This window comes from Berghia stephanieae, chromosome 1 (assembly GCF_034508935.2).
Source record: "Berghia stephanieae isolate SIO BIC M18660-M18661 chromosome 1, UCSD_Bste_1.3, whole genome shotgun sequence".
NCBI classification, from domain to species: Eukaryota; Metazoa; Mollusca; class Gastropoda; order Nudibranchia; family Aeolidiidae; genus Berghia; species Berghia stephanieae.
The window spans coordinates 123,865,547-123,878,046 of record NC_088360.1 but is presented as its reverse complement, the minus strand read 5'-3'; the positions used below and the strand labels follow the sequence as shown (position 1 = coordinate 123,878,046).

Here is a 12,500-nt window from a genome sequence, read left to right as displayed (position 1 = left end):
GATTGTCTGAAACGAAATCACAACATATCCCAGTTTGACAAACCATTACAGAACAATGAAAATGATTTGTTAAAAGTAAACAAACAAAGAAACGGACGCTCTAAATTTGCTGAGACACAAAATAATAGTGTTTGGTATTGGCAGATGTACTAAGAGTTACTGTGCAAACGATTTCTGTAAATGTCTATTTAAATATCCTAAAATGTATGCTGCATCCCATTGTCATGAATACCTGTCATGGACAATTTTTCAGCAAGACGGTGTTTCTCCACCTTAGAGACAAGCTATTCACTAATTTCTAAACGACACGTTTTCAGACAGATGGATTTGAGAGAGATGTACTCGATTGCCTGGCCGCCTCATCGGACATTTATTCTTCGTATGACATTTTCCTCTGGGGCTCAATCAGATACATTGTTTATTTAGCTCCCATACCTGATCTTGGCACGCTTACCATGACAAAATAAGCTGTTTATTGAATCAATCACACCACAAAAGCTACAACACACACGGAAAGAGCTCGAAAATACTGAACCACATTGATGAAAAGATAATGGTAAACAAAATGTAAAGCATTTATGTATTCTATATCCATTTTTAAAGTATATTGGCTGTAACGGTGTACTGTTAATTATGTTATTAAACAGGGAAAGACGTTATCGATACCCCGCAAAAAATAAACGTTCTATGGCCAAAATCAGAAAGCCATTTCATCATTGGACTTCAGAATAGTGTCAAAAGCTAATAATACAATTCATATTGTCAAAAATTAAAATATAGGGTATTAGATAGTGTGGCAAAAATGATTTTTTATTCAAAATAATGTGATATGTAATATATTCTTATCTAAGTATAAACATGCCATTGTGATGATTGATGCTGGTTATCCAACGTTTTATCGTCGTTTGAATGGTGGATGTCAAGATAAACATAATGATGATGGTAACGATTATGATTATTGTGATGATGATAATGACGATAATGATGATGATGATAATGATGATGATGATGATGATGATGATGATGATGATGATGATGATGATGATGATGATGATGATAATGATGATGATGATGATGATGATGATGATGATGATGATGGTGACGGTAGTGGTGGCGGTGGTGGTGGTGGTGTTGGTGGTGGTGATAGCATTGGTGGTATATGAGCTATACAATATGAAAATGGCGTAAGAAATAAAAATGATGGAAATGATGTTCCATTATGTCTCAGCAAGATACACAATAACAAAGATCAGTAGTAGATGTCCATTTTGACAAAAAAATTATCACAAGTCTTGAAATCGGATTTCGTTAAGGCGTCTTTGAGGGTAAAAAATATTTTGTGTCAAAAAATACAATATTATGAGTAAAAAAAATATAAACAAGTTGAATGGAAATCAGAGCTCATATTATTCGTTAAAGCAGCTACTCTAGAATAGGTAGTAATAAATCAATTATTTAGAGTGGATGTTGTTAAAATACCATAATGCCTATGATATCATGGCGTAATCGACTTTGGTACATGATATTGCAATGTTTTATGTGATGAGGCTATGTCCAAGATTGATATATAATAGGTGTACCAATGTAATAGACAAGATTGGGAGGGAATCATGTAAAGAAGATCGCTAGACCCCTTGCTGTAAATCGACGTTTAACCAGTTAATTGCCGTACTCTGGAAAAAAAACTCGTTTTTAAAAATGTGGCCAGAAAGCTCGTCCTTCAAATGACCCTCATATTGGCAAAAACTCTCAAACCTGGGATTTCCGCGAATGCCTCATCTTGTAATAAAAGTCAAGCAAGATGTTGAATATGTCTCAAAACATAATGTAAGTTAATATAATGATAATAATAAGATGAAGATTAAGAAGAAGACGAAGAAGAAGAATAGGAAGAAGAAGAAGAAGAAGAAGAAGAAGAAGAAGAAGAAGAAGAAGAAGAAGAAGAAGAAGAAGAAGAAGAAGAAGAAGAAGAAGAAGAAGAAGAAGAAGAAAAAGAAGAAGAAGAAGAAGAAGAAGAAGAAGAAGAAGAAGAAGAAGAAGAAGAAGAAGAAGAAGAAGAAGAAGAAGAAGAAGAAAAAGAAGAAGAAGAAAAAGAAGAAGAAGAAGAAGAAGAAGAAGAAGAAGAAGAGTTGTTTTAATCCTTTCGGAAAACAAAGTATTATCATCCTTATTATCGTTTTCATTCTCTTATGGACATCTGACAATCTTAGACACAGTATTGTGTTATAACATACAATATTATGGTCCCATTTGTTGATTTAATTTATGATTGGAGTGAACGATTCCTTTTTTTTTTTTTAACCCATTTGTTATGTGCTGAAACCTAAGTTGTTGTTTTTTTCCTCATTCAATAGACACGGGTACACATCTTTTCACAGAATTGTTTTCAATATTGTTAGGCAAATGATATAAAGTGACAAAATTATACAAGAAATTATGGAAATAATAAAAGTATGTTACACAATGCAATGACTTTATATATCACATGAAGAACTCGTGTAAATTGATAATAACATAATCAATATCATATTGGATAAAATGAGATTAATGTGCACATAAACTTGTAAAAATTTAAAGATTATATCTCCTAAAATAATTTTTAAAAACATGGAGGTTAAAAATTCTTGAAACATTGAGGTATGCAGAGGTTCAAAATGCTACAAATACTCTTTTACTATTCCACACGTCTAGGAAAATAGCGTAAAAATCTCATTTTGTAATGGATCAAATAAAAAATAGGATTTGTATCACTTGGAACCTCTGTAGTTTTCGGATTTAGTATACGTTTATTGTATTGAAGCAAAAAGTACAGATAGTAAGAATATAAATCGGATCACCACAGATTTACTAAGCTCATTTCGCTTCTCAGAGGTTCATTTATTTCCCCAGCATATGAAACAATATTTCCATTCTTGCGGGACCAGACGCCAGTAAGAATTGTATTCTCAGGATTGTACTCATACTCTTTCAATTGCTGAGAGGATAATTTGAAAGGAACGCATTAAGAATAGATAGAATAAGTGTACCTTTGTGGGTTTCACGTTCAATATTACCAAAAGCAAAAGTTATATTGTCAAAAGGTAGTGTATTGTCCAAATTGGGATATTTACAATATTTTTTTTCAATTAATGCTGAAAACCAAATGAAATTATGAATTGTTATCATGAAATGTGTACATAAAGGACATATTTACTTTACTAGGCATTGTTTCTAACATTTTCTTGCCTCTTCCGTCAATTGATCATTGAGTAAATATCGAGCATACAGTATTTGGACTTACCTAGTCTTAAACATAGGAGGATTTGAAGAGACCTCATTCAATTGTATAAACCAGTCATCATGAGGTTGACTTGGATACTTCTGATTTTTTTTTTCATTTTCGAGTAGAGAAATTACCAGAGGAGACCGGTTTTAAATCTTTATTGACAGATACAAAACTAGCATAAGGGACATTTTTGTATTAAAAGAACTGTAAAACTTTGGAACAGTATCAAGTATGAAACGAAAAATGCTTCTTTTTTGTGAAGAGATTCAAAATAATGCTTGATAAAGAAATAATAAAATGTCGGTTTATTTATGATTAAATTTAAATACACAGGGTATTAAAAGGTTTTGGCTTAAATCACCCATTACACCATATGACACACACACAATCACACACACACACAAACACACACACACACACACACACAATCTACGTGATCAAGTTCACATAGGATAAATTATTTTAAAAGAAGAAAATGAAAAAAAGAAGTTCATGTCATTAAACTGATTGCTTGATTTTCCTCCCGTCAATGCGTTTAATGAGAAAGTCGTTTAAAATCTCGATTAAACGATGACATCAAAGGGGGATTTTAAACCTTTTTTTTTTTGTCTCTAGTCTTATTCTCAATTTAGACTGTGACATTTTGAACACCAATTTTCAGGTAAGAGGCCTTTGGTAAATTCATTTCATCTAAGTAAACTTATCTTGCTATCTTAATGGCGTTGAGGGTAGAAGAGGACAGTATTGTGCGACTATTTGGTCTTGTGGTATTACACTCGTATTCGAATCGGAAGGTCCTGGGTTCGAGCCTCGCTCGGCGCATAGTGAGTCCTTAGAAAAAGCTCTTTACTCATATTCTCTCACCTTACTCAGGTCGTATAACATGAGCGCCTGGCCGTCAACAGCGTTGTCTCTGTCGAAAATAAATTCTAATATCGCCTAACAAGCGTGATGGCTCGTTCTACATGCTACGTGGTCAGGGATCCTTTGTAAAAGCGTTTTTGAGCACGTTTAGTGGATATTGCGCTCTATAAAAGCTAAAGTTTTTTGGGGGTTTTTTTTGTTTTTTTTTTTTAATTGAGAAAATGATTTTGCTTCTTGTATCAGTCTTCGAACTGATAATCAAATGAAATGAAAATTAAAACTGTTAATATAAATAATTACTGGTAATCAAATGATAGAACTTTCAATTTCAAAGCCGAGAAAGACTTGATCATTTATTTGTTTTTAAACTGGTAAACCTCATAAATCTTACCTATACTTAGTAACATGACAAAAATAAAAGCGCTTTAAAACATTTTTGATCAGATAAAATTTAACTCAAATACAGATTAATCAAAATGGCCCTCAAATTGTAAAAAAAAGGCACAAATCTGCGGGTTCATTTTGACAAGTTCAGTGTCCTTTTAAAAGATCCATTATTGAAATAAAATTTTCCTTGCCAATTTTTTTTTAATGTGTTTATCATAGTACAATATTATAGTCTTGGTCTCAACGTTCTCTGTAAATATCAAAACTAAAGGACTAACCTTGAGACAAATGAGTTTCTTTTATACTGCTGAGTCAAACTAGCAATCACAAAAAAATGGTTGCAAAACAAGAATCAATAGCACAAAGGATGCAAAAGCAAATTAAGGCAACACATTACAAATTAAGTTATGCTTGATATAACATATATTCAGTTGGCTTTCATGATATGAAACATTGCTTAATTAACAGTACATATCATGATATTTTTCTGATAAAACATCACTTTCAAAAAGGTATAAACATATCAGTCATTGATTATAGTGCACTTTAGGGTTGCACAGCGACCATGAAAAGTTTTACAAATTGGCAATGATTATTATTTAATTCCATTCACAATCTCAAGAGCCTAGATATATTAAAGCACATTGATATTTTACATTTAAAAGCAGCCGTTATATCGCGTAGATAATAAAAGACGCGAATTGGGGAACAGTTTAATCCAATACCAAAAACTTTTCAAAGCAAAAAATTGTAGGCGCTAAAAATAAACACTTGGCCATTTTATGTTGTCACCATCTTGCAGACAAATCGTTCTGCAAAATAATTGAACTCAACCTTTACCACAATAATTAAACAAATAATGGGAATTTTTACAATTAGATTTTAAAAATCTAAAATAACGAAACGTCTTATATCGACAAAAAAAATGATAAGTGTAAACAAACAAAGAAAATCCCGATCCGACATTTGACCGAGTCATTCTCAAAAGGCGAGCAAGTCTGCAGTCCGCTTAGCCATCAGAAGTACTGACGGCTGCGTCCAAAATGTGTTATATGTAAAAAATTATCTATGTGGTTCGAAGTAAATATCTTTGAGAATTTTGTATTTGCTGGAAAGTAATGGCTTTTACTTGCTATATTTTTTAATACTTTGTTTACTTTTTCGTGCTTTTCTTCTCCGGTCTTTACTGCTCCATATTTTATACGCAATTACATTGACGCTTAACACTCTACAAAGTCAGTGTTGGATAGTTCTCTCAGTGTTTGATTGTTGTACCTGGTTTGATAGTAATTCCAAACCCCGACTGACTCATTCTTTGATAGTTATATCCATGTTAGAGGAGTCAAGATTTTGGTTTGAATTTAACTTGGGTTTTTTTGGGTTGTTTTTTTTTTATGGAGACCAGAAATTCTCTACTGAAGCGGAATAGGGTTACGTTCATTTCCATGAATTCTTTTATAAAGTATGGACACAATCATGTCAAATGACCTCACATGAAGGAAAATTTCACACACCTGTCAAGCCTGACACACATAGTTTCCTCATCAGTATTTATAGCTTTTTTTTTTATTTAATATTAAATATTGATAACATTGTTGTTCAGGGATGAGTTTTCTTTAACAAAATTATGAAATTCAACGTAGAGTACAATGTAGAATTGTCGAAGTCAAAGAAGCTCCTTCTTCATTTAAAAACATGGACTAACTAAAAGCAGAATTTGGGAACCTCGTATTTGTTTTAACATTCAACTGAAAATTTCCAGCGTATGATTGGTTTTGTTTATGTAATTTCACACGAGAACTTCGGATAATTATTCTACCCCTCTCCAATAATAGCAACGGGTAAAAATATCATGTTCACAATAATAATTTGTGATGTCAGCTTATAAGGCGTTACATTTTTACTCTATTACTATTATTTTTTTTTCAAAGAAGTGTCATATAAGTATTTGTGTGTTGGCCTAGGAAAACATATCCAATGTCGCCCCCCCCCAACCCCCCCCCCCCCACGCGCCCCCATGGAATTTGAGTTTATATTTTTTTTTTCAATCTGCATCCCTGATCATAACGGTCTTGAAATGTCACTATCTTCACTCTTTTTTTAGATTTGGTTAGTAACAGGTAGCTGGGCACAAAAACATAACTTTGAGAAAATCAGATTTAAAGTTAAAACATAAAAATAATCAGCATAAAAATAACAGAATCGTGAACATGCAATCATGGGAAAGAAGTATTAATGCGCACAACAGCTGATAGTGTAGGGGAGATAACGTCAATAAATAATGACACAAAAACGTCAAACTTTTTATGCTCAATTTTAGGGTCAAAATTTACGCAGATTTCGAATCAACATCTCTTATAATTACCATTTTGTCAGATATAAAGACACAGCATACAAAAGAATGGTTTTGGGAAATGAAAGACAATCGTTTTTTATAGAAATCTCATTTTGACTACAGACTGCCATTTTTACCTTTATATCTCTCTAACTCAAAACTAGGTTCAGCTACAATTGGTATGTTATTCCAGGCCAGCACACATTTTTGTACATGTCATATATTCAGAGAAAATGAAATCAGAATCAATTGAGGGGTAAGAATAGAAGATTGTTTACGCTCTTGCGTTTGGGAATTCGAACCTTTTTTTCAACGCACACTCGTAAACTCGCAGAATGTCGCAAACATTTAAACATGTTTATAATGTTAAACAGCGATGTAGAATGTTAATTACGTGCATGTAAAAATTCTTTGATCACCGACCGGGGATGCTCTTAAACAACATGTCCGATTCTCCCAGCTTCCATCAAAACAATCATAGAAAAAATTGCACAGGCAACCTGAAATAAATACAACATATTTTATATTACTGACAATGTCAATTGTATCTTGTAAGAAATCGTGTTTTCTTTTTTTTTAAATTGATTTGTTAAAACGATTCCGTCAGTTGTACTGTTTATTACAGGATGCGTGTTTTAATAAATTAATAAATCAATTACAAATGGCATTGCCCTTGGACCTTACCCATGAAATTGTGTCGGGCAGGTGATAAACGTTGGTTATAAAAGCGATTAAAGAAATCTGTAAAATGCTTCAAGTGACTTTACAAATACCATAAGTTGAATCTTAAGTTTATTCTCTGTCCTTAATCAAGGGAGGGGGAGGGGGGGGGGGGGTCTACCTGAATTTTAATACCATATCTGCATCACTACGACGACCATCACAGCCACAGAAGCGTCACTATCACATTATTATTATCACCATCATCTTACCATCCTCCTCCTCCTCCTCCTCCTCCTCCTCCTCATCATCATCATCATCATCATCATCATCAACATCAACATCATCATCATCATCATCATCATTATTATCATCATCATCATCATCATCATCACCATCATCATAATCATCATTATCATCATCATCATCATCATCATCATCATCATCATCATCATCATCATCATTTTCACCATTATCATAATCACAATTATCATCGTCATCGTCATCATCATCATCCTCATCACCATCATCATCACCATCATCATCATCATCATCATCATCATCATCATCATCATCATCATCATTATCATCATCATTATCGTCATTGTCACCATTCTATTTAAAAAAAACCAGGACGATTCATACCAAGTCGAAAATGAACGAGTATTACTTACAATCAGTAGGAATATTAGAATGGCCACCACAACAATGCCTACAATGTGATCATTGATTTTCTCCTCAAAAGCATCCAGACATCCCTAAATCAAAGAATAATGAGAACATGATACACTAAAAAATGAAATAATAAGCCTCTTACTAGACCAGCAAGTGAAATGTATTAGATGGACAGTGTCATTAAAATCACAGTCTCACGAGGGATAAAATGTGGAAAAATTGTGAGGAGTTTTGTTTAATTCAACAATCAAACCCATTTGCTCGTCAAATATCCCCGATTACAAGCAGTGAAACTACATGAGGCACACAATAGGCTGTCATGTGGGCAGTGTAAGGAAAATAATCTAAGTAAGTTAGCATTGTCAGGGACCAAATCTACCCAAGAAGAAAAGTACCTGCTGTTGCTTGGTAGAAGAACAAAAAAAATGAAATTGAATACGTAGACATCTAAGTCATGCATAAAATAAGATTTTAAAAACTCTATTATTTATAAAGGGAAATCTCTTTACTAGCAAAAGTGGTACTAGGCTGCTAGAAGATACAAGATATCTCTGTCGTCTCTGTCGTCTATTTGGAAATTAGTAATGTATTTATGTCTTTATTATTTTTTGTTGTTGGCTGAAGAAAGGTTTTGAGCACGAAACGTTCCGTGTTTTGCATTTTGTCCTTTTTTTAAAGCTGTTATATTCAATTTTGTTTATTACTCTTTACTAGCAAACAACATCACTTAACATGACAAAACATATGTCTGTTAGGCAAAATTATATTTCTTTTTCGATAGAGACAACGCTGTTTACAGCCAGATACACATTTTACACCTGAATATGGTGAAAGAGTGTGAGTCAAGAGCCTTTTCCAAGGACTCCACTATGCGCCGTTCCTTCTGGTCGGAATTGAGTGCCATACAACTAGATCATAAAGCCGCACATATATACAGACTACAGCATCGTGGGAAATTACTTCATATTTATCTAAATATAGATCTATCTAACTACTATCTCTCTATCCATCTATCTACCTCTCTCCAAATGTTTGATTTATAAAACATATTTTTAAAAAAAATTAAATTAAATTTCTTTATTCATCCCATAGGGGAAATTTGTCTCTAGGGTCCATTCCAAGGGTAGACTGAAATAACGCCCTAATGCCCCTATCATTGTTTCCAATGTTATAGGACCCCCACCCCCCTTTCCGCCCTCACTTTTTGCCTCAAGACTATACTCCTATGTGTCTTTTTATCAAACTTTGTTCGATCTGGCACATTTAAGTCGTTGAATAATTAAACACTGAAATTAGTCACGTGTTGGGGGATAAAGGTCTAATGCCATGGATTATAATTATCTCAAAGTTTACAATCATGATAATTCTCTACTTGTGTACTCCCACTCCCCTTTGTCTTATCCCTGATCATGAGAGTGAAGAAAACAGCGTAGGAAGTCTATTCAAATTAATGATCATGGAAAACAATTGCCAGGTTTTTAATAGTCTTCCCTGCCACTACCAAAACAATTTTTGTAACACGAAAGGGCAATAATGGTTTTTATATAGGAACAAGTACAAGATAGATCAATATGAAAAAAGATGCTACCCCTACAGATACATTTTGAATGATCTCACGAGTTACAGCGGCACGGATTTTGTAACCAAATGTCCAAAAGAGTCAAGTAAACAATTTGGCAACTCTTGCCTCAGACAACAGTAATGATAAAAGCAATGTTACCAATATCAATCCTTTATCCATATCGCATAATCAATCGCACACTTTGATGGAAACTAAGGCCGCTGCAATTCGTGACTGACATCGATTATTTTGAATCGAAACGAGGGAACATATAATACAGGGTGTTCATAAAGCCTTTCCCTGATTTCAATAACTTCTTAAATGAGGGTGTTATAAGTTAGTTAACGTTTAAAAGAAAGAAATCGAGTGAAGTCCATAAGTTTTAAGTTAGTCGTCATCACTAAAATGACCAATCTATCATAGGAAGCTGAGGAAGTAAAGGAGGAGGAGCAGCAGCAGCAGCAGAAAGAAGAAGAAGAAGAAGAAGAAGAAGAAGAAGAAGAAGAAGAAGAGGAGGAGGAGGAGGAGGAGGAGGAGGAGGAGGAGGAGGACCGAGAGGAGGAGGGGGAAAATAAGAATTAGATATTGGAATAAACAAGATAGAGATGACTAAAACAAGAAAGACCCGTTTAGAGAAGTGTTTGGAATCCTTACAGTATGATAGAGGGCTGGGTTTTCATCAGTGATCGAAGTCAACGACGTCTGTGGCGGCTGAGAACTGACAGCGTTTTTATCCTGACAGTTGGAAAATATGTAGTTAGTGTTACAGCATGAGGACGGGACGTAAATGTAGTTGGCTGGGTTTGGCGCTGAAGAAAAAAAAAAGAGAAATGTTTACATCGGAAAGTGTGAAGCTTGAAATCACGATAATCCACAGTAAATGAATTATTTTTTGCCGTCATAAATAGGATTCCAAGTAAAGAGATCTTAATGTTCTGCATATTAGATCAATTGGAAATTAAACATAATTATTGTTATTACTAGATAGCTAGATTTAAAAGGACTCGTGATAATTGCTTTAGTGAATTCAAGAAATTTGTTTGGATTATCTTTTCATCCCAATATTTTTATGCGGATCCCGATAGCTCAGTTGGTAGAGCACTCGCTTCACACACAAAGGGACAGAGATCGGTCCCGGGTGCAGTCGAGATTTTTCTCTGACCCCCCTCCCTGTCCACCCAGCAGTGAATGGGTAACTGGGTCTGTTAGATTTGGCGGAAAGTACTTTGCAATAGACTAGCGTCCTATCCAAATGATAACAAGCAATTTCAATTGTCCGTTTTGCGCTATAGAAACCGGGATAAAATCCGGCTCTATGGGCCGAATGGCTCTGAAGAACTACTACTACAGAATAATATGTACACACATCGCCTCTTTTGACTCAGGTTTGAATAAATGCCTGGTAACAGAAAATTGTTAATATTTTTAAGTGTCTGTACAATAAAGTTCTCCTTCCAAGTCTTTCTAGTTAATTGACTTGCACTCTTTGAATGGAATTTTAAAACCTGCTATGGATATAAATGAGATATTGTGAAGCGCATTGGTCATGGTGACATCATGGTATTGAGCTATAACTATATGTGACCCACCTAATAAAACGGTATTATGCTGGGGTGATTTACATGCTAGAAATATGAAATAATATAGTAACAAAATGAGACAAGAGTTTCATTCGTGCATTTATTGTAGATTCTAGTATCTTAAAAGTTAAAAGTAAAATCAAAAAGTAGAATTTTTCATTACCCGACAATTTAATTTAATTTTAATTTTTGACACCTTGATCAATTCGATATAATACCTTTTTTGTGACGATAAGTCACATATATTGTCTTCTATAATCTACTAACATGAAGAAACAAAACACAGTCAATAACCTCCATGAACGAAATCAGGCTAAGCTACCACACAATGACAAAACACTTTTATTGACAACTGTGCATAGAAAATGTTTAATTCACATATCAATAGATTGAGATGATCCATATTCATCAAATAGTCTGAAAGTTTTATGGCAGTTTTTGGTGTTATTCTGATCTATCGATACACTAAAATGAAAACGAAGTTTTCTTTTCATCCGACATAATGGTGATTGTTTGGATCTCCTACGACGTTCACTTATTTTCAAGTCGGACAACCCAATCCTTATGGGCTCATTATTGTTATGAAAATCTCAAAAAATGACGCAAAATATTGTCCATAACAACTAGGCCCATAACGGGGTTCGGGTGTCAGACCTGTATATATGTGCACATCAGTTTCCTACCTGCTTTTCCTTCAGTTGTATACCACTGACTTGACTGCCATAAGAACCAACTTTTACTGCTTGTCAATCCCCCGCGTACACCACAACATTTAAGCTGGAAACAGAGAGAATGATGTAAACATTGAAAGATAATAAACAAACTTTCTGAGTATTGAAAACATTTAGGAGGTAAGGATTAGCTGTTAGGCCTAATTTGAATGTAATCACAACAGGGCCTTCGGGAAGAGTTACATGGAAATTAAACAAAAATATTGATCCTTGTCGTATTGTGTTGAATTAGATTCCCGTTATCATTCGAAAACGGAATTCGTATTTACTGTTCATCTTTAAAACATGTTCTTTTTAATAAATGCGTATTTGTAAAGCATTGCTACGAAACAAACAATCAGAGCTAAATAAATGTCATAAAGTATTGCACTACAACTCAATTTCAGAACCCCTTTAGCAACTTGCCGCTCCAAATGTTTGGACCACGTCCATTAGATATAAG

The 12,500-nt window shown here is 34.0% G+C and overlaps 1 protein-coding gene across 1 annotated transcript in view; it reads right to left on the bottom strand.

The window, feature by feature from the left end:
• Positions 1 to 3,861: 3,861 nt before the first annotated feature.
• The window catches only part of LOC144962997 (CD151 antigen-like), a 19,705-nt gene continuing 11,066 nt past the window's right edge, over positions 3,862 to 12,500 (bottom strand). The window contains exons 6-9 of the mRNA XM_078896517.1: positions 12,011 to 12,104; positions 10,402 to 10,556; positions 8,186 to 8,269; positions 3,862 to 7,351 (exon numbers count right to left, since the gene is read on the bottom strand). Of these exons, the coding sequence (XP_078752643.1) occupies positions 7,286 to 7,351; positions 8,186 to 8,269; positions 10,402 to 10,556; positions 12,011 to 12,104 (399 nt within the window). The 3' untranslated portion in view covers positions 3,862 to 7,285. The remainder of the gene's footprint in view (positions 7,352 to 8,185; positions 8,270 to 10,401; positions 10,557 to 12,010; positions 12,105 to 12,500) is intronic.